We start from the raw sequence: 22,041 nt of genomic DNA, 5'->3' as shown, positions 1-22,041 counted from the left end.
TGATTTGCCTAAAAGTGTGTAGAAAAGGTACAAAGCCGTTGCGCAAACAGCCGTCAGATGGAAAATCCCATTTTATAGATGCAGAAGCTCAACTCCAGTCCGCGCCGCGGCCCCCGCACTGTAGAATGGGCTGTTCTGTACAATGTCCCGTGTGTAGGTGCTGCAGATAGATATTCATGGATGGGGGGGGGGGGGGCTTGTGGGGTATTTACATGGATATGAGTCTTTAAGTGAAAACAACACGGTCCTGCAGCACTGGACCCACAGACAAAGTTAATGGTAATTAACCCCTTAAAGACCGTAGTGTTTCAGTCCTAAAGGACCACACACTTTTTAGCAATTTTACCCATGTGGTGGTTTTATGGCCCTTTTTTTTTTTTTTTAACCTGGCCTGCTAAAAAAGTTTTCGTTGGCTATTTTTACTACCTTTTTTTCACTGTTTTCTTTTTCCATTTTTTATGTTACATGGGGCAATGCGTACAAAGATTGAAAAAAATCAATGTATAGTTCAGCATTTTGTTTTGGACTTTTTGCTATATAATTTGTATAGTCTTGGATTACAGGGCGTTTACGGCAACGGTTTAGGTTGGCTTCGGTGGTGGGTTGTTTTTTTTCTTTATAATTTTATATATATACCGTATATCCTTTTTTTTTCTTTTTCATTCTGTAACTTTTGTTTACTTAATTTTGTAACTTTTTTTGTAACATCGATGTCCCCCATGACATTATAGAAGACCTCTGGGGGTCATTTACACTGTATTTTTTTTTTCCTTTTTTCATTTCACACTTTTCCTCTGTAGCTGGGGCATCCATAGCAGCCGCATCCATAGGAGCCCCAGTTACAGGGGAAAGCAACCCCTGTAGTGACAGGCCACAACTTGGCCGAAACGTCGCTGCCTGTAACCCTTATATCTTAAGGATGAAATAAAGGAAGTGTCTTATACTTTAGTGACTCTACTGCTGATCTTCCTATTCGCTCCTCTAGTGACAGTAGTCACTATCAAATCTGGTCTTGGGTCTGCTATGACCCTGCAGCTCTAACATGCCAGCGATCACGATCGTTGGGTCCCATGCAAGAAACTACACTGCCGCTTCCTGCATTTTCTACTTGCCGCTCACTCTGTGCTATTTAGCCTCTATATGAGAAGGCAGAAGCCATTCTAAACTATGTTCTCCAGCTGCCTCACCTCTTTCTTGCTGCCTGAACGCGCCTAGGCCTTTCACTGTCAGTCACCTACCTCCCCTAAGTACTTGCAGTCTTAGTTGCGTTTGGGGGTTCCGTTTTCCTGTTTCGGACCTCATTGACCATAATGGTGTCCATTCAGTTTCCGCTCAGCTGACCGTCATTTTGCCAGTCCATAAAGTAGTGCATGCAGGACTCTGCCTTCCAGTATTCCGTGCCAGTGGGGGATCCCAGCGCAGATGTGAACACGGCCATACTGCACAGTCAGTAGATTAACTGCAAAGGGGCTGGGAGGAAAATGAAGACAACGCCGCATCTGCTCTGCGCAGCAGCGTGTCGGTCACTGGCAGGCCGGGCGGCCCTCCCCTCAGCCATTAACTAAACAGCACCTGATATATTGTGTATTTAGCGAATAGCTGTACTGTTGCTGTAATAGTAATATCCAGCTGTAGACCTGCTGTAACTCTGGAGGACTTGTAGTCCTGTAATACAAATGGCCGCAGGGGAATATTACGGTTGCCTGCAGGAGCTATTCAGACACGTAGCTTCCTGCAGTCGTACGTCCGGCGGTCTGCGCTCCGGCGGAGGGTCACACAACCCCTTCAGAGCTGCATACTATTCTTCATGAACCCCAAGGATCACATACTATCCATGAAGGCAGTCATCCATATCCTTCAGGCAGATAACAGCAGATCTCACCACCCCAACAGACTGGATATACACAAGTGCAAGTTGTCAATACCAACTCATAAGGGATGTAAATATCTGAGGAGGAGAACCGTCCTTGATACATAGTAGCACTTAGTGATCCCGTACAAGAAGGAGTCTCAGCAGACATGAGATCTCAGGTTTGGCTTTTCAGACTTTAGGCTTTTTATAGAAAACGATCCCAGTGAACTCAATGGCTTCTACTCTCTGCGTATTGTGTGTGCGCCCGTGTGACACCGGTGTTAGGCCGCCTGCGCACGGGCGGGTCGGACCCCACATGCAGGATTCCCGCAGCAGGGTTTGACCTGGTGCCTGGCTGTTGACCCCAGCTTACCTGTCCACGTCTTTTCCTCTGCTGTGAATGTGCCAGACGGCGCACATGCACAGTACAGAAAACGCCGTGCTGTTGCTATGGTGATGACATCGCCTCCTCTGCTGCGAATGCACCGGCTGGAGCACCAATGAGCCCATGCGCAGTTGAGAGGACGCGGCCCCGGCGCTATGGCGATGACGTGGCTCCTGCGGCCATTCTGCAATGATAGAAGCCGGCCATGTGTAGCCTGCAGAAAATCACAGCATGCTTCGGTTTCTCCCCTGTGAGCGGAAAATCGGATTGGAAAAGCCGCCCTTTGTTGTGTGGGTTGCTCTGCTTAGGAATTGGCAGAATATGCTTGGAAGTCATATATGATTAGGATGAGGAGTAATCGAATCGTTCTGCACTTATTGTATAACTCTTATGTATTCTTCATTGTCACCTGTGGAATATTTGGGATACTTTATATTAAACTCCAAGAATAATTCCCATACCTCTGAATACTCATGAGCCGGACGCCGCACTACATATACTAACGGCCGTGTCGCAGGTTTGTAGAGCACAACGTCTAGGATTCCCATAAGGTCTCTCAATGCTTATGTATTGCAGTTTGAAGATAGTGAAGAAGACTTTGATTCCAAGTTTGATACAGATGATGAACTTTCCTACAGACGGGATTCGGTCTACAGCTGTGTTACTCTGCCTTACTTCCACAGCTTTCTTTATATGAAAGGTAAGTTACTGTGAAGAATGTAAAGGGTAATTCTACACACTATCAGAAACACAATCCGCCCCTAGAAGAAGAAATTGTCATTTTGCTGCAAAACTCAGCATGCAGTTCCATCTCGGGCAAATGATGAGAGTTGTGGTGGGATTAGATGACAGTCTTGTCACCTAAGACCCTAAAAGTGGTTCCCTCTTTGGCCTATAAGAGGCTCTCGGAGGCTCCTTGCGTGTAGTGACCTCTTCTTCCACTTGTGTAGAGCTTGTTGACCATTTGACGCCTCTACGACGCAGAGAAGAGATTTCACCCCGTTACTAGAGGGGTGCATTATTGGGATGTGAGAAGCTGGATGGTCGTATCGATTAATTGTCCCCCACCGGGCCGTTCTGACCAGACTGTTAGAGGGTGTTGGGACCAGTGGATGTGTGAGGGCACACAAGGTGATTGGGCTCAGGACGCCCCTACAGACCACCAGTAGAGAGGAGCGTCTGATCAGACTGTTAGGGGGTGGTGGGACCAGTGGATGTGTGAGGGCACACAAGGTGACCGGGCTCAGGATGCTCCCTACAGACCACCAGTAGAGAGGAGCGTCTGACCAGACTGTTAGGAGGTGTTGGGACCAGTGGATGGAGGCACACAAGGTGACCAGGCTCAGGATGCCCTCTACAGACCACCAGTAGAGAGTAGCGTCTGATAGTATGACAAGCACCAGCAGCTCCAACTGTTTAATTGTCGGCCATCCAGAGACAGGGGGCGCCATCGTTACACCCTGATGTCAGTTGGAACCATTTCCAGGCACTTGGCTGAAGGACATTCTCACGGCACCCATTACATGTACGCCCTCTGACAGCCACCATCGCTGCTGTTAGTAGTGATCTCATGAACGATGAAACTGAACTTCTATGTAGGGAAAACTGCGTTGTCTTCGGGTTTAGTTTGTGCGCTGACGGCGGTTGTGTTTGTGTCTGGAGATCTCGGGGTGAGCGCCTCAATCCTGCCTTTGCTGTGGAGCGGCACACTGCCCCCTGCTATCGTGATGGTGTGATGGTCTGGGGGGTCATCACATACAACAGTCGGTCCCCCCTATTAGTGGTACGAGGGACAATGACAGCTCAGTAATATGTTCAGGACGTCCTGCAGCCACATGTGTTCCTCTCATGGGGGCTTCCAGCAGGATAATGCTCGGCCGCACACACAAGCGGGTCACAGGAAGCCCCCACAACATTGTCCCACTCCTGTGGCTGCCCGGTCACCAGATTTATCACCAATAGAACATGTATGGGACCATCTGGGATGCAAACTTCGACAGCCCATGAGTTTTTATGATAGCAGTTTGGGTGCGATACAGGATGTCCCGTTGAATATGAAGTCCAAAGACTGAGAGCTTCCATACATTTGGCTCTCCGGTTTTGCATATGGCTACCCAGCTGTCTGCTATATACAGCGCAGTGGAATTGCATTTAGTTGTTTTTCTGCACAGGCATGTACACATTATTCTGATAGTCCGGCTGTTCTCTTGGCCTTCTATCAGACTGATGTAGTTGCAGTAGAACTACTATCATGTATTGTAACCATATTGGCTCTTCCACCGCATCTAGGTATGTAATATGTGACTCTTCCGTCACTCTTTGCTAGGTGGCATGATGAATACATGGAAGAAGCGTTGGTGCGTCCTAAAAGATGAGACCTTCCTGTGGTTCAGGTCCAAGCAGGAAGCTTTGAAGCAAGGCTGGCTGTATAAGAAAGGTGGCGGCTCATCTACATTGTCCAGAAGGAACTGGAAGAAGCGTTGGTTTGTTCTCCGGCAGTCCAAACTGATGTACTTCGAAAGTGACAGTGAGGAAAAACTAAAAGGAGCTGTAGAACTTCGAGAAGCTAAGTACGTTCTTCATCAAGTGAGCTGTATTATGTCTTGCTGACCTAAATCCTCAACCCCCTACTAGGACATGGAATCTTACGCTCTCTTTAACTTACCTTTGCTACAACATCCTCACCAACTTAAACCTTTAATAATAGATAAATAAAACATGGACAACCAGGTTGGAACAAAAAGGCCGCTGTCTTTATTGATGGGATTTTATTAACACTTGGGGATCAAATGAAACAACACCATTAATAATAAATACCGTCTTTAAGACGCGCTAAAACCAACCACAATCCCCAAGTCCCCTTGCCCACCCGCCTAATGCGGGCTACAAATCCCCATCAATCAACCGCAACAGCCTGCAGGGAGGGAGGGAAGCTGCTTTACAGCCAAAGATGCCCGGGACCTCTTTGCTGATTCCTTAAATGCCCTCTGTTCACAGCCCCCTCCACTCCCGTTATCCAATCACATAGGCTTCCACCACACCGCTCCTGCCCAGCAACGGGCAGAGCTTCCCGCTCTTTTTAGGCCACCAATCAACGCCCGCTGCCAGCTTTACCTCAAAACAGCCTGGCAACGACACCCCGGCCAATCACAGCGGGAGACCATTACCAACAGAATGACCTGAGAGCCAAGTTAATTAACCTTTTAATCACCATAGCAGTATACATTATGGTCCCACATAAACCTATTGTATAACACCAGAACGCTCCCAGATCCCATGCGGATCTCCCTCCTGAGCGTCACTCGATCCGTACATTTGGCAAAGTTGAATATTTCGACTAGTTATTATCTTTCAGCAACAAGTATTCCTCCCAAGCCCCCCTTAAACATCACGCTGAGCTCAGTAGAACATACATGTGTCTTCAATGAGGAGAGACAGATGATATCTGCTCGTCTCCTGTGAGAAGTGAGGATCAAGCATCTTCAAATAAGATATGCCCAGTTTTACTTTCCCCCAACATCTGCCAACAGGGGCGAGTCTGGGCACCCTCAGACACATTAGATGGTCGGCCAGTCCCTCCGATATCAGTGCGTTTGGTTGACATTTATCTAATGTGTATGGGTAACTTTAGAGAGAGCTCCTCCAAACCTATCTGTTCAAGGCAGGAGAGAGAGACAAGCCAAGAATAACTAATGATAGGACATGAAAGACCTGTAAAACTCCTTTAAAGGGATTGTTTCTCAAAGACAACCCCGTCAATACAAAGAGGACATCATAGAATAGATCCAACATTCTTAGACCCCCCCCCCCCCATAGGAGTGGCCTCTCATCTGCATATAATTTCCAATCTCAGTCGAGTTCAGCATTATTTCACAAGATTGGGCTTTCTAATAGCAATGGGGTTTATTTGCTATTAAGAATTCGCACAAATCGCGCCCCAAAAAATGCCTTCGATGTTTTGTCACATTTACTGGGTTTTAGTCAAACACTTTTTGCTGCTTCCAGCAAAGACCAAAATTTGCTTCAAAAATTCACCTTGCTCCAAAAAGTGGCACAATTTTTGTCCCAACTTAACTAAACAGCAGGCACAACCATGAAGGCGCACCTCAGACATTCATGCGCAGCGTTACATTACTTCGTCTCTCGGGAATCCGGGATTACCTCCGGCTCCATCGTGAAGGTTAATGTCAAGGGACGTCTGCCTGAAACTGCTTCACCTATAAGGTCTGCCGTCAGACTAGACAATCTTAAGACTTGAGACGTATCCTTCAGTAGAGCCACGGGGATACATCTGGTGTGACGCGGAGACAGTCTAACGTGTAGTCAGTGGTAGTAAATAGCCCGATGAGTTTGGTTAACAGAACGCCTTACATTCTACATCCACTTCTTCCAGAGAGATCATCGACAACACGGGCAAAGAGAACGGCATTGACATTGTAGCCGAAAACCGAACATACCACCTGATTGCAGAGTCCCCTGAAGACGCAAGGTGAGAGCATTTATGTACAAACGTATCAAAGCTACTTATAGAGAATCATCTATATCTCTTCACTCATTAAAACCAGATCCTACAACTCGGACAGCCCCTTTAATAAGGCGTCTACTCAGAAAATCTAGTAGTTTGAGGTATAATGTAACGGTTTACAAATTGCGTTATCATTCAGATGTTGTCTGTTTGTTAAAGGTGGGAAAATCCTGATTTTGGCCCAATGTGGGATCCCGCAGCAAATACTGCCCATAGACATGCCTTGCAAAACACTTTTCCATGCCCATGTTCGGAAACTGCAATTTTCCACTCGTGGGGGAAAAAATCACAGCATGTCCTATTCTAGTGCGAGCCTCGCACGGACACCTTCCAGTGCAGTCAATGGAAGCCGTCTGTCCTGCGGTGAGTCACCGCGGATCCATGTGTCCACTGGAGTGTCATTCACTGCACTGCGCATGTGCGACGGCTCGCCCCCCAGCACATCCGCAGAACAGAGAGAAGACAACATGACAAGTGGGCACCGCGTGGGAATTCGGCGTAATACCTTTTCGTTGAAGAAGAGTTATATTTATTCTTCTAAACTCGATATAAGAAATAACAATAAAACATCCGAAGTTGTAAACATGTTAGAGGTCTGAAAACAGGATGGACGTTTTGCCTGATTTGTTGCTGTTTCTTCTATAACATCCCGGCTGGCAGCTTGTGAGCAGCCAATCCCTGTACGGCATAGGAAGTTTTGCAGAACTCATCGTGAAGTAACAGCGCCACCTGCTGGTAATATTTCAGTACCGCAGCTTAGAATCGCCTTTCCAGAACCTATTTAGAATGACGCTGAACATTTTTTTTCAGAATGTTGAATTTCTGAGTTCATCCTTGCACGATGAAGTCTGTTTTTAACCCCTTCATTTCCAGCATTTACATTAGTAAATAACTGTTTTAACTAAACACTCTGAATCAGTACATACCTAACTTAATAAAACATTAGAAAATTATGTTTTTGTGTGGATGTAAATGATATAGCAATCCATGTAGGCGGTACGTTAGGAGCGAGGTCACACCCAGAATTTATTAGGATTACATGACTTTTCTTCTGCCAGCAAGTCACGTTGTAAGTTTAAAGAAACAGTAAGAATTACATTATCAGATTAGATATAAAGAAATGTGGAGGCAGTAAAGCGGTAACTCCTGTGTTCAGTAATGCCCCATGACATGACCAGTGGGAAGTAAGAATCAGCAGAGACCCCCACTCTGGTGGTCTTCATTGCAGAGATCAGTGGGGAGGGGGGGGATTGGGGCCGGGGGGGGGGTCCCAGTAATTCTGTAGGCTAAGTTTCTATATTGTGACTCTGCAGAGATCGGACTTGCAGTCTAGTTATGGGGGATGTGCAGTATGTACCCCAAAAAAGAGAAGGCAGAGGCAGTTAAAAATGTCTTCTGCCTTCTCCTCCGGGTCCTCGGCTGTCACTGAGTTTGCAGCAGCAGCAGCTTTTTCCTGCACCATATTTTTACTATCGGCCAGGATTAAAGCCCAGGACCAAGGGTTGTATATTTACAGTACTTGGCCCTTATCGGGTTAATACAATGCTTGTTTAAAGGCAGCAATTTCTGCATAACTTTCATTGTATGGGAGGTCTATGATAACAACAGGTTGGCTTGTCAGACAACTAAAGCTCTTGAGATGTCAAACTTGTATAAACCTTCAGGCAACCTATAAGGCTTGTCTATAGAGTCTGACATCGGCTTGCAGGAATGCTGCCTTCCAATAGGTGGCGCTGTAGGGGTATTGTTCCAACCTCTTTACTTGCATGTTACCAGAGGAGCATGGATGGCCTTATAAGTCTCCTCCCTCACTTCCTGATACCCTTCCTGACTAACTTTTCCAAAACATCAGAGGATATAATAATCTCTGTACTTCCAGGAAACAAACTCTACAACTCAGGTCACTTCATCAGTGCAATGATGTAATACAGCTGAGGTGTGATAGCAGAATAGCCATCACCCTGCAGGCTGTATGAATGTGACCAGTAATACTGTAGTTTATGCTTTCTGTAAGGGAGAACGTGCAGTAACTAATGGGTTTATATTACTTGGAAAGCCTACAGGTGATGGGCAAAAATATGGAAACACCTAACCAATGGAGCCTTGTCGCTCGGGCAGATGTTCACTTCTGCCTGGCAGCATCTGTGTCATGTTACCTCCACTTAAAATCAGTCTCTACATGTATTATTGATATAGTTAAAATTTACTGGCAGTATTGTAAAAATATGATCAATCATCCCATGTAATTTAAGGATGCATTTCGTATGGTGTTTCCATATTTTTGTCCACCCCCTGTATGTTATAATGAGATCTTGTGGTGATCTTGTGTATGAAGTCTCTGTCTTCTCCCTGCAGTCAGTGGTTCAGCGTTATGAGCCAGGTCCAGTCATCCACCGAGCAGGAAATTCGGGAGATGCACGATGAGCAAGCAAATCCTCAAAATGCTGTGGTAAGTGGGAATCCATTCATCGCTCCGCCGAGTGGATTATCCAGTGATTACTGTAATCCCACTAAGGCTGGTTTACGTTTTAGTGCTGGACAACAGATATCTGTCCGGTAATGATTCATTTTTTTACATAAGAGTTACTGTGTTTCCCTGAAAATAAGATCTGCCCTGAAAATAAGCCCTTCCCAGAATTTTCAGGGAGGCTTGAAATATAAGCCCTAGCCCGAAATAAAGCCCTAGCTGCATTACATACAAAAAAAAACAATACATTACCTAGCAGGCTCAGTCCGGGCCCTCCCACTGCTCTCCGGAGCTCCAACGCACTTGCTTTAGTCCTTGGCCGCCCACAGAAGATCACTTCCTGGTTACGGGATTCATACATCCCGCCTCCAGGAAGTGATGGCTCTGATTGGCTGAGCAGCGCTGGATGAACCAATCAATGCAGCTCTCGATGAACCAATGCGATGGCTGTGATTGGTTTTATCGAGCGCTTTATTGATTGGCTCAGTAACGCTCGAGAACCATTCACAGTCATTGTGTTGTGGAGGCGGGATGTATGAATTGGCCAATCAATGCTGCGACTAAGCCAATTCATATATCCCGCCTCCACAAAGCGATGGCTGTGATTGGTTCATCGACTGAATTGATTGGCTGGACAGCTCTTGAGAACCAGTTAGAGCCATCACTTCCTGGAGGTTGGTTTTATGAATCCCGTAACGAGGAAGCAATCTTCTGTGGGTGGCCGAAGACTGAAGCAAGCAATCTGGGGCTCCGGAGACCAGCACGAGGGCCTGGACCGAGCCTGCTGGGTAAGTGTAATAAGACATCCCCCAAAAATAAGACCTTGTGCCTCTTTTGGGGCAAAAATTAATATAAGACAGGGTCTTATTTTCAGGAAAACTTGGTAGTCCTATGGATGAATGTGCTCCTAAAGACTGTTGTACTGGAAGGGCAGGATGAATGTAGTAATACAATTGAGATAACGAGCTTTCTTCACACTCTGCTGACCTTGTCGGGGTCCCCAGCAGGAAGATAACATTCAAAGTATTAAAAAGAATAAACTTTGCTTGGATGAATAAAGAGGCGTCCAGCTGTAAACTACCGTACATATGGACCATCCTCAGGGCCCTTTTACCGGGCATCCAGCTGTAAACTACCGTACTTATGGATCTTACTCAGGGCCCTTTTACCAGCTGTCCAGCTGTAAACTACCGTACATATGGTCCGTCCTCAGGGCCTTTTTACCGGCCGTCCAACTGTAAACTACCGTACATATGGACCGTGCTCGGGGCCCTTTTACCGGGCGTTCAGCTGTAAACTACCATACTTATGGACCGTCCTCAGGGCCCTTTTACCGGGCGTCCAGCTGTAAACTACCATACTTATGGATCTTGGGGCCCTTTTACCGGGCATCCAGCTGTAAACTACCATACTTATGGACCCTCCTCAGGGCCTTTTTACCAGCCATCCACCTGTAAACTACCGTACATATGGACCGTCCTTAGGGTCCTTTTACTGGGCGTGTAGCTGTAAACTACCGTACTTATGGATTTTCCTCAGGGCCCTTTTACCGGCCATCCACCTGTAAACTACCATACTTATGGACCATCCTCAGGGCCCTTTCACCGGCCATCCAGCTGTAAACTACCACACTTATGGACCGTCCTCAGGGCCCTTTTACACGGTCCAGCTGTAAACTACCGCACTTATGGACCATCCTCAGGGCCATTTTACACGGGACAGTTGTGCAGAAGTGCTTGACAGTCGTCCCAGGGGTAATCACCCCTCTGCTTCTACACAGGCCCGATGATGGCTCAGTGATTGGAGGAGAAGCGCGCCGGAGATCGCTTCCACCCGCCTCCATTCACAGTAAACAGGCAGTCGGTCAATTGTCAAGCGAATTTATTTCTCGTAGGTCCTTCAGTCGCTGCAAGCATTTACACTGGATGATTATCATTCAGATTCTCGCGATCCAATCAGGATCATTCACTGTTAACCCCTTAAGAACCTAATAAAACTAAAAATGGGGGGAAAAAGTCAGCAAAAAAAAGATTTAAAAAAGCCATATATTCAGGGGAAAAACATAGCAAAAATAATTTTGATAGTTGAAAAAAAAATCCCTACCAACTGTGTGATCCTTTAAGATCAAAACACCCTGGTCCTTGAGGGGTTAAAGGGCTCTTCGGATAGGCCATCAGTAGATTGTGGCCCCTGCTGATCAGCTGTTTGCTGGGCAGGTGCACTCATGCACTGAGCTGATTTTTCCAGCACACAAACTGCTCCGTTTTCCCTGCAGTGGCCAAGCTTGGTATTGTAGGCCAAGTTCCTATTCATTGCATTTCATGCGCAGAAGACATGATAACAGCAGTCTCCTCCCATCAGCTCAGGAAGAACTGAAAATTAGAGCTGAAGCCTGCAGAGGTGAAAACTGCTGAAAATACAGGATGCAAGTGATATAATGACCAGAAATAGTGCTATGTCTGATATACACACGGCACGTATTCTGAAAAGCATATGAAAATGCGCGGACGCTTTAAGTATCGCTGCAGAGAATAATGCATTATACATGTCTGATCGATTCTAGGCTGAAGTCACACGGCACGTAGGTGTATAAGTATAGCAACGTACATCAGTCACAGCTCTGCCAGGAGGACCGGCTCTTGGCATATCTTCAGCGAATGAAAGTCTGTTGGCACGGAAGACCATCAATCAGGGAGCTAACAATGCCCACACAAACAGGGAACACGGCCAAGTGTCCGATATCTGCCCATTGTGATGCCATCTTATTGCACCTGTCATTCAAACACAACATTCTCCTTGCTTTATATCCTTTGTCTGTAGTAAATGTCTTGGCATCAGACCTGCGGCGGAGTGGGGCGCCATCCGTGCCTTACGAAGTAACCTTTTTATTGCGACTTTCTGGTTTTGGGACAAAATTCTGTCCTGCGACTGGCGAGTGAGGGTGTTGGGGGGGGGGGGGGGGCGGTGTATTACTTGCCGTGGTTTATCATATAATAGCATTAGAAAACATGTATGCTACCGTGTTTCCCCCAAAATAAGACAGTGTCTTATATCAATTTTTGTTCAAAAAGGTTTAACTTTTTTTACATGTATAGCTGCCTGGACACTATTGAAATTGACTTTTTTAATTAACTGTTAGCAGGGCTTAATTTTGGAGTAGGGCTTATATTTCAAGCATTCTCAAAAAGCCTGAAAAATCATTTTGCATCCTCACAAATTCTGGAAAATCATGCTATGTCTTATTATCAGGGTATGTCTTATTTTCAGGGAAACGGGGTATCATGCATAGTCCCGTTTTTTTTTTGCTTATATTTTCCGCGTGGTCGCTTCATGACTGCACATATACACGCCCCCCATACCCAATGTAATTGTAGAACAATGGTCTATATCATGGCAAAATAGAACATGCCGCGTTCTTCCTTGCCACTTATGCCATTCTGACACACTAATGTGAGCGGATTATCACCAGAGCAATGTAATGGATGCGTATCACACCGTTGTACAGCGCACGCATATTACAATGTAATCTTATACCTGTGTGAGCCTGGCCTTATGGTCAGAAGAATTCGGTGCCTAATGTAGACTGAGCAATCCTCTCCTATTGACCAGTGATGATCATGTGAACAGCTCTGGCCAATTGGAGAGCAGCTGCATTGCATTGGTAGTCTAACACTATCAGTGCGCTGTGGAGACTAGTCAGTCTGAAGATCGCATCTGCCATCTTGAACGGCCAAAATTGGGTCCTGGAATCTATAGATGGGAAGGAGGGTAGAGAAGAACTGCAGGCAGTAGAACCCCCGGCCCTGCGGTCCTCAGACAGAATGTTGTCCAGATGCGAGAGGAAAGCTTTTAGGGATCTTTTATAGCTCAGTATAGCTTCTACAATTATTATGAGGCAATTAGTATGTACTTAATCACAGTCTGAGAACACACAAAACTAAAGTTCCTCCCCCCCCCTCCCAGAGGAAATGACCGACCCTCCATCTACGCAGAATATATGTACATCTTGTTCTTATCACACAAAATACATATCATCAAGGTGGAATCGAAAGTGACAAATGACTGGATCCAAATAGGGCTGCTTGGACCTTTGGGGCTCATTCTATCAGACCTCGCCCCCTGTAGGATTCACTTGGTACTCAGTTGGGCAGACCAGCCCCGAAGACAGACCTCGGTCCACTGTAGGATTCCCTTGGTACTCAGTTGGACAGACCGGCCCCATAGACAGACCTCGGTTCACTGTAGGATTCCCTTGGTACTCAGTTGGACAGACCGGCCCCGTAGACAGACCTCGGCCCACTGTAGGATTCCCTTGGTACTCAGTTGGGCAGACTGGCCCCGAAGACAGACCTCGGTCCACTGTAGGATTCCCTTGGTACTCAGTTAGGCAGACTGGCCCCGTAGACAGACCTCGGTCGACTGTAGGATTCCCTTGGTACTCAGTTGGGCAGACTGGCCCCGTAGACAGACCTCGGTCTACTGTAGGATTTCCTTGGTACTCAGGCAGACCGGCCCCGTAGACAGACCTTGGTCCACTGTAGGATTCCCTTGGTACTCAGTTGGACAGACTGGCCCAGTAGACAGACCTCGGTCTACTGTAGGATTTCCTTGGTACTCAGGCAGACCAGCCCCGTAGACAGACCTTGGTCCACTGTAGGATTCCCTTGGTACTCAGTTGGACAGACTGGCCCAGTAGACAGACCTCGGTCTACTGTAGGATTTCCTTGGTACTCAGGCAGACCGGCCCCGTAGACAGACCTTGGTCCACTGTAGGATTCCCTTGGTACTCAGTTGGGCAGACTGGCCCCGTGGACAGATATTTGCTGTTGTACTTGGTAACTGAGATGTTTCCTCTCTACAGGGAACTTTGGATGTTGGATTGATCGATTCTGTCTGTGCTTCTGATAACCCGGATAGGTAAGTCCTTACAGCCACTCTTAATAACCAAATCAGAGGAACCCTTCAAAAATGGCACAGAAAATATGTAATGATTGTGCGGGTCATATATATATATATATGTATATAGCACCATCATATTCCCAAGCACTTTGCATTTATGTAGAAGGTTACACGACCCATCATCTGGGCATGAACGTTTGCTAGAATGGTCATTTTCCAAGTCCTCTGGTTGTGTAAAACTACAAACAACCAGCTGATTGCCTCCTGAATGCAGATGTAAAGTTTCTCAGTAGCGCCTCTCCTGATATGAGAGATCAGCCACCGATCATCGTAAGGCTGTATTAGAGGCAAACCATCATATTAAGACCTCTTTTACATGGGCGTTGCGATCTTCGTCTGCATCGTAGACTAAAATCTCATGAGCGAGAGAAAGCCGCAACCAGGTGGAGGCTAAATCTCCTGCTTTCTCACACGTTCACAAAAATTCCCTCGACCGAGAGAAATTCTTCAACTGACTCAATAGAGCCAGCTGACATGGTTGATCAGAGCTAGCCGTTTCTAAACTCCCTACCCCTCCCTTTGCTGGCAGCTCTCATAGTAGCCTAAGGGAGCTGTTGGCTGATTGTGGTCGAAAGATAGTGCAAGACCTATCATTTCCATCTGTGTCAAAACATCGGCCGGCGTATTTGGCTGCGATGTCCTATTATCGCGGCTGGTTGTTTTTACGTGGCTAATAATTGGCCATGCGAATGAATGCATTAGAATCCAATGATTCCGATGGTCACGGTGGTAAAAAGGCTTGTGTGAATAAGGCCTAGCACTCATGTATCTCCAATACAGCTGCCATCGGCTTGTAGAAAAGAGCAGATAAACAAGTGTCCGTATAAAGGCTCATTGCGGTAGAGTTAGTAGACAAGAATGAAATGCGAACCCCCACTTATCTACTATGTACTGACCTGCACAATGATGGTAGATAATCCGGGGGTCATCGGCTGTTGTGTATATAATGTAACAGCATTTCCCCCTTTTTTTACCAAATTCAGACCAAATTCGTTTGTAATCATCACTGCAAATCGTGTCCTTCACTGTAACTCCGACACCCCGGAAGAAATGCATCACTGGATAACCTTACTGCAGAGGTCGAAGGGCGACACCCGGGTGGAAGGGCAGGAATTTATTGTTCGAGGTGAGAAGCAAGTTCTGTTTATTACACCTTAAGGCCCATTTAGACACAACGATCATCACTCAAAATCCGCCCAAAAGCCGTCTTTTGAGTGATAATCGTTGTGTAACTGCACTGACATCGTTCGGTTTTCGTTAAGCCGTCGCTCATCGTTGTCTTTCAGCGTGCTGACCATGAGCCTTATCAGGGAATCACAGCGGAATATATTGTTTCAGCTGTATCCTGCTCCCTGATGACAGGCTGGGTATGAAGATCAGAGCGGTCCAGCTCTGTTCTCCATACTCCGCACGGAGCGCTCGGCTGTATAACAGCCAGGCGCTGCGAATGAGGAACAGCTGGATGCAGAAGACGAGCGGAGACACCCCGCTTGTCTTCTGCATCCTCCGCTCAGAGCGTCCAGTTGTATAACAGCCGGGCGCTCCGAACGGAGAACAGCTGTATACAGAAGACAAGCGGAGACACCCAGCTTGTCTTCTGCATGCTCCGCTTCAAGCGCTCGGCTGAATAGGAGCTGGGCGCTCGGAGCGGGAAACAGCTGGATGCTGAAGACAAGCGGGGACACCCCGCTTGTCTTCTGCATCCTCCGCTGGCAGCGCAAGGTAATCGCTCATCCTGAGTGATCATCTTGCACTGTAAATGACACAACGATTATTGCTCAAAAGTCGCTCAAAAGACCTCTTTTGAGCGATTATCGTTGTGTCTAAATGGGCCTTTACTGAAGTACGGATTTTAGTGCGGAATTCCCACCCTCATCTAGAAGAGGCGGACTCCGCAGCGTATCCGGGGGTGACATTGACATGTATATTCCAGACTCCGTGGCAATTTCTGTGGCGGTTTTGTGCAGATTTTTTTGCATGTAGGCGATTATGAAAATGTCATCTACTTTGCAGCTACTGTATATACCGCAGAGGGTCCGCACTCTGCCAAACGCCTGTGTGAGGTTATTACAGATGATCCTCCCGATATGAAGCCCTCATTACTCCCAGATACATTTATGTAACATCAATAGATACAGAAAATCATCCTTTTCATTTTGCAAAACTGTCCACCATAAGACGTTCTTAATGCTCAAAACAGCCAATCACAGCGCAGTGTTCATCTCTATTTTATATATATATAAAATTACTTTTTTTTTTTTTTTTTTATTATACCTATTATTATTTGCATAAGTGTCACCACAGCATAATCTAACCACAACTACAATGGACATTATTTTGTATTTCATACTTTGGTTTAATATTATTTTATAGGTTGGCTGCACAAGGAAGTGAAGAATAGTCCTAAGATGTCTTCACTGAAGCTGAAGAAGCGTTGGTTTGTCCTTACCCATAATTCCCTGGACTATTACAAGAACTCTGAGAAGAATGCCATTAAGTTGGGCACGTTGGTCCTCAACAGTCTGTGCTCTGTGGTGCAACCGGAGGAGAAAATCTTTAAGGAAACCGGTGATTAATCCTTCCTTCTATTACCTCTGACGTATGAGAAGTCAATATATATACATGTATGACTAGACCACGTTCACTTCTTTAACAGGATACTGGAATGTCATCGTCTACGGACGCAAGCACTGCTATTGGCTTTACACCAAGCTCTTAAACGAAGCTACAAGGTGGTCCAGTGCTATTCAGAATGTCATCGACACGAAGGCGCCTATAGACACCCCAACACAGCAGCTCATACAGGACATCAAGGTGAGCATCGAAATAACAGCAACTGGTGGCTCTAAAGCCGGCGGTGCTTGCCGATGATATAGGTGCAGCATTCTGTAGGGTGACCCCGGACACATGGCATACGCTGAGGAGCTGGGAGGACAAGATGCTGGCTTGTCACGGCGGCACTTACCACGCTCCCTCCCGGAGGGACTCACATAGCGAAGGCCAGGGCAGCGCTGGGCCTCTTCTGGACACCCCCGGCATGGGGATGCCCAATAAACAGAATCACAGGTGTAGAGAGATTTGTCACAGGTGATGCCACCATTCCGGTACCCCCGGCATGAACATCGGCGGGGAAAATAAATGAACCAGACAGTTTAAATACCTCAGGTCCATGGGAACAGCCAGGGCCTGGAAATAACTTTACTGGAAAACTTCAGCAATACAAGGCACACTTTGAAGAACAGTCAGTGCAGGCAATTCAATAAACTTGACAGTAGTACCTCCACACGGTGACCCAGACTTCAGATTAACACGTGCGTGGCTAATTAAAAATGCGTACCTTCATTCAGCGGGTTTCAGACTCACGGACGCTTGAGTGTGACCAATGACTATAGAGTACCTCCACCAGGTAGTCCCAGACGTCAGGACACACGAGTGTGTAAAACAGATAATTGAGTACCTCTGCACTGGGCCCTGATGCGCACTTGCTCACAACTGCTCTTGCTCTCACTCCTCTCAGGGGGGACTCACTCCTCTTCTCCTCACAAATACATCCACGACGGGAAACCTCTCCTCTTCTTCCATGCTTCACTACATGAGGGCTGAAGGTGCTCCATGTAGCTGGACCTCCCGACTACCAGCCCTGAAGACATGGAACTCTCTTCCCACTCTCAAGCACTCACATTTATAGCCTCTCTCATACCACGTGACAGGATAGAAATTGATACGTTACACACAGACAGCTCATGCTTTGCAGACATTAACCCATCACATGCTGCAGCTGTGCAACAACACACAACAGAATGACAAGACATTTTGCACAGCGCACCAACACAAGACATTACATGTATGGCATTATGGAGGGGGCCAGGAAAGCTTGTGCTGGGCCACTAGACAGGAGCATGAATGTGGAACCTTGAGAATAGATTTTACTAACCACAATGAAAAAGATGATAGCGCTATAAATGATGCAATACTTCTAAACTTTTCATTGCTGACCATTGTTGGACCTCGCCCCGATCTCTATGTAATTGCAACTTTGTATTCTCTTTCAGGAGAACTGCCTGAATAACGAGGTTGTGGAGCAAATATACAGAAGGAACCCAATTCTTCGTTACACTCATCACCCTTTGCATTCTCCTCTGCTGCCGCTGCCTTATGGAGACATCAACTTAAACTGTACGTCACTTCATATCTGTGTGGTGTATACATGTATATCTGTACAATCTCATCACAAGTGTTGTAGAACAGGAGGAATTCAGCAAAGTGAGATTTAGATTTGCAGGAGAAGATTCTTTGTAACTTGCATTTCATTCATTTAAATCCCTGCTTAGTTTAGGAGGAGGCGATCTGATCAGTGATTGACAGTCACATAGTATGCTTGCTGAAAAAGCTATATGCCCATCCAGTTCAGCCTATTACCCCCCAATGTTGATCCAGAAGAAAGCAAAAACCCCAATGAGGTAGAAGCCAATTTTTCTCATTTAGGGCAAAAAATTCCTTCCTGACTCCAGTCTGGCAATCAGAATAATCCCCGAATCACCGACCCTTCTGAAGTAATCAGTGATATAACGCTCAAGATAGACGTCCAGCCCCTCTTAACCCCTTAACTCCACAAGACGTAAGCTTATGTCCTGGCAGCGTGGTAGTTAACGCAACAGGACTGTAAATTTACATCTTGTGGCTGTTGCTTACTCAGAAGTGAGCCTGCACCATCCTGCAGTGACTCATAGCCAGCGCCTTGCTGCAACTGCAGGTATCGATGATAACATCACTCTTAACCCCCTTAGATACCCGACCAATGTACATCGTGGCATGTAAAGGGTTCATAGACGGTACCTGCTTCCTCTGTGACATCGGCCATCTGCGACTTCATACACTGCTGTCCGGGCCTGCCATGGCCTATGAGTGGTATCGTGAGCGAAAATGCATTGCAGTAATTCTGCAATCCGGGGATGCTATGGTTCAAGTCCCCTTCAGGGACAAAAAATGTAAAAAAAAATAAAAAAATTTAAATAGTGTGAAAAAAACGTAAAAGAAAAAGACCTTTTTTCAGCTTGCATAAAAATAGTCGTTTGGTAGTTTACTATTCGTTCTATTCAAATGGCTTTTGTTCAGTCTTTGAGCGGATAAAACACAATAACTAGTTTACTCATGCCAGCAGAAGACAATCGCTTTTTTTCCACACTAATTTAAAATCCTGCCAGCCAGTTTTCCTCACATAAACACACGCCCGCCTTAGCAAACAACATACACAGAGTTTACTTAGGGAAATAGAGATGAGTTCAAGTGATTATCTGTAAGTTTAAATGCTCAGCATAAAGCCAGTACTGCATGAGGTGACACGTTGGATAGGCTCTGACAGCAGAGACGCTGGCAATATACAGAAAGAGAACCCCGATGGGCGTCTTCCAACATCGGAGCTGTATAGCCTTAAATCATAATGTCTTCAGAAGTCAGATAGTGAATTGGAAAGGGTTAAACGATAATCGTTGTGTGTAAAAGGGACTAATGAACTACTGCTTTGCACCATGATGGTTACACATTACATGCAGGTTATGGGTGACCGTCAGATTCCAGTTTACCACACACTGGCCCCGCACTATCTCTGAGTTCTATTCCATCGTAGCGTTATCTCAGTGTCAGCAGAGCACTTTATGTAATTACATAGAATAGGCTTTTAATTAGGTTTATTTAAGCTTCCATTATGGTGGGAATATTATCAGATCCGCTGGAGAATTAATCAGCCGTGTAATTCCTTGTTACAGTGTTAAAAGACAAAGGCTACACAACACTCCAGGACGAAGCCATCAAGATCTTCAATTCCTTGCAGCAGCTTGAGTCTGTCTCTGATCCGGTCCCCATAATCCAGGGGATTCTTCAGACCGGCCACGATTTACGACCCTTGAGGGATGAAATGTACTGTCAGCTCATTAAACAGACCAACAAAGCTCTACATCCGGGCAGCACTGGCAACCTGTATCACTGGCAGATCCTCACTTGTCTGAGCTGCACCTTCCCACCGAGTCGCGGTATTCTGAAGTATCTCAAGTTCCATCTGAAGAGGTGAGATAGAAGTGCAGTTGTGATGAGTGCTAAGTGATAGAATCTAGGTAGAACTTGGCAGTAGGGGACTATAGATAATGCGAGGTTGACAACTACTTGATGTAGCGTCTAATCCTTCAGATGAGTGAGTGCGGCGGTCTTAGGGCGCTTTTAGGGAAAGTGAACGATAATCATTTGGTCTATAAGTGATACATCGTCCGCACAACAAATGGTAATCGGTCACTTTATGCTCATCGGTCATCGGAATCCAGCACGGAATCCAGCCCTGCCTGCAGATGGTGAGCCCTATATACCTGTATTTCCCCAGGAGCGGGATTCCCAGCATCCGCGTGGACCCCTCCACTTCTGGGTTCTCTGTACTGCGCATGGTCCTCGCGGCTCGCCGTTGGACATGCGCAGTACAGTTTGTTTTTTTTTTCAAATCTCCTGCTTTCCCACCAGATCCGCGGACGTGCCGCGGATCGGCCGGCTTCCATTGACTTCAGTGGAAGCTGTCCCTGCGGGATCTGCAGAAAAATGGAGCATGCTGCGATTTGTTTTCTGAACCAAGTGATGGAAAATTGATTTGCGGACACCCATGCATCCCTATGGGTGGCTTGATTTACGGATCTCCCACATGGGTGTCCCGTGCGGGTTCTGCAAATCAAATCTGCCCATGGACATGAGTCCTAAGGGAATTAAATTCCCTTTGCTTTTCCTTGAAGTCAATGGAAATTAATAATAGTCTGTCGTTCTCCTATTGCTGGCCATACAATAGCTAAACACTCTAATGTCCGACATCTGTTTCCAATGACATCATAAATGTGCAGGCTTAGCCAAACGTACCTGCTTGAGTGAGGAAATGAGAATAACTTAGTACCGGGTGTCTATGGCGCTGACTTATCTCCTGCGGGAGGCCTGCTGAAATCAAACATGCATGATATGTCCTTCCGTCGACATCCGTCACTGAGGAACAGTCGAGAGCCTCCAAACCCATCATGTTCTTAGCCGAAACTGGCAAGTTTGGACACCTTTTGTCTCCTATACGGTCAGCTTGTAAAGTCTATAGGCTGTAGGAAGACATATCTGTAGCTCGCTGATACGGTAGGTGACGGATGGCCACAAAGTATTCAGCAGGTGATCACCCCACCATTTAAGGAGAGTCCTGCTGCTATTACCAGTATGTGAAATACTACATATTAGATAACAGAAGCTGTCATTGCGGAGGCTTGTACACTATCTAGGATGGACTGATTGATCTCTAGAAATATGGCTTCACCTAATGTTTTCCTTGATGTAAGTAAACCAGCTGACGCTTCTTATGGTTCCCTTTTATTCTACATTTGTAGAATCCGTGAACAGCTCCAAGGCTCAGAGATGGAAAGGTACGCCGTGTTTGTCTACGAATCATTGAAAAGAACCAAATGCAGGGAGTTTGTACCATCTCGAGACGAAATTGAAGCCTTAATCAAGAGGCAGGAAGTTACAACCACAGTATATTGCCATGGAGGAGGGGCTTGCAAGATCACCATCACCTCCCACACCACAGCCGGCGAGGTGAGACTTAGACATTGATGGACCATTATGGACAGGGAGGAGTTAAAAAAATAGTAGAGAAAAAAGTTGGACCAGTTGTCCTCCGCGACCAACAACCACGTTCCATTATTTATAGGCTCTTTGGAAATGAAAGTAAAAACTTGATTGGTTGCTATATAAACAATGTGAAATGCTAGATAATTGTCAAATCGGTTGATTGTTTGGAGCAAATTTATAGTATTATACTTAATTGCCTTCTTAAAGGGGCCAACCCA

At 46.2% G+C, this 22,041-nt stretch overlaps 1 protein-coding gene across 1 annotated transcript in view; it reads left to right on the top strand.

The window, feature by feature from the left end:
• Window positions 1–22,041, top strand: part of MYO10 (myosin X) — a 223,258-nt gene that overhangs the window by 190,082 nt on the left and 11,135 nt on the right. The window contains exons 26-36 of the mRNA XM_066579202.1: window positions 2,814–2,937; window positions 4,564–4,807; window positions 6,631–6,726; window positions 9,118–9,211; window positions 14,091–14,146; window positions 15,172–15,314; window positions 16,562–16,756; window positions 16,845–17,002; window positions 18,241–18,364; window positions 19,954–20,251; window positions 21,580–21,787. Coding sequence (XP_066435299.1) covers window positions 2,814–2,937; window positions 4,564–4,807; window positions 6,631–6,726; window positions 9,118–9,211; window positions 14,091–14,146; window positions 15,172–15,314; window positions 16,562–16,756; window positions 16,845–17,002; window positions 18,241–18,364; window positions 19,954–20,251; window positions 21,580–21,787 — 1,740 coding nt within the window. The remainder of the gene's footprint in view (window positions 1–2,813; window positions 2,938–4,563; window positions 4,808–6,630; window positions 6,727–9,117; window positions 9,212–14,090; window positions 14,147–15,171; window positions 15,315–16,561; window positions 16,757–16,844; window positions 17,003–18,240; window positions 18,365–19,953; window positions 20,252–21,579; window positions 21,788–22,041) is intronic.

Source organism: Eleutherodactylus coqui, chromosome 9, assembly GCF_035609145.1.
Source record: "Eleutherodactylus coqui strain aEleCoq1 chromosome 9, aEleCoq1.hap1, whole genome shotgun sequence".
NCBI classification, from domain to species: domain Eukaryota; kingdom Metazoa; phylum Chordata; class Amphibia; order Anura; family Eleutherodactylidae; genus Eleutherodactylus; species Eleutherodactylus coqui.
This window is presented reverse-complemented; position numbering and strand designations above follow the sequence as displayed.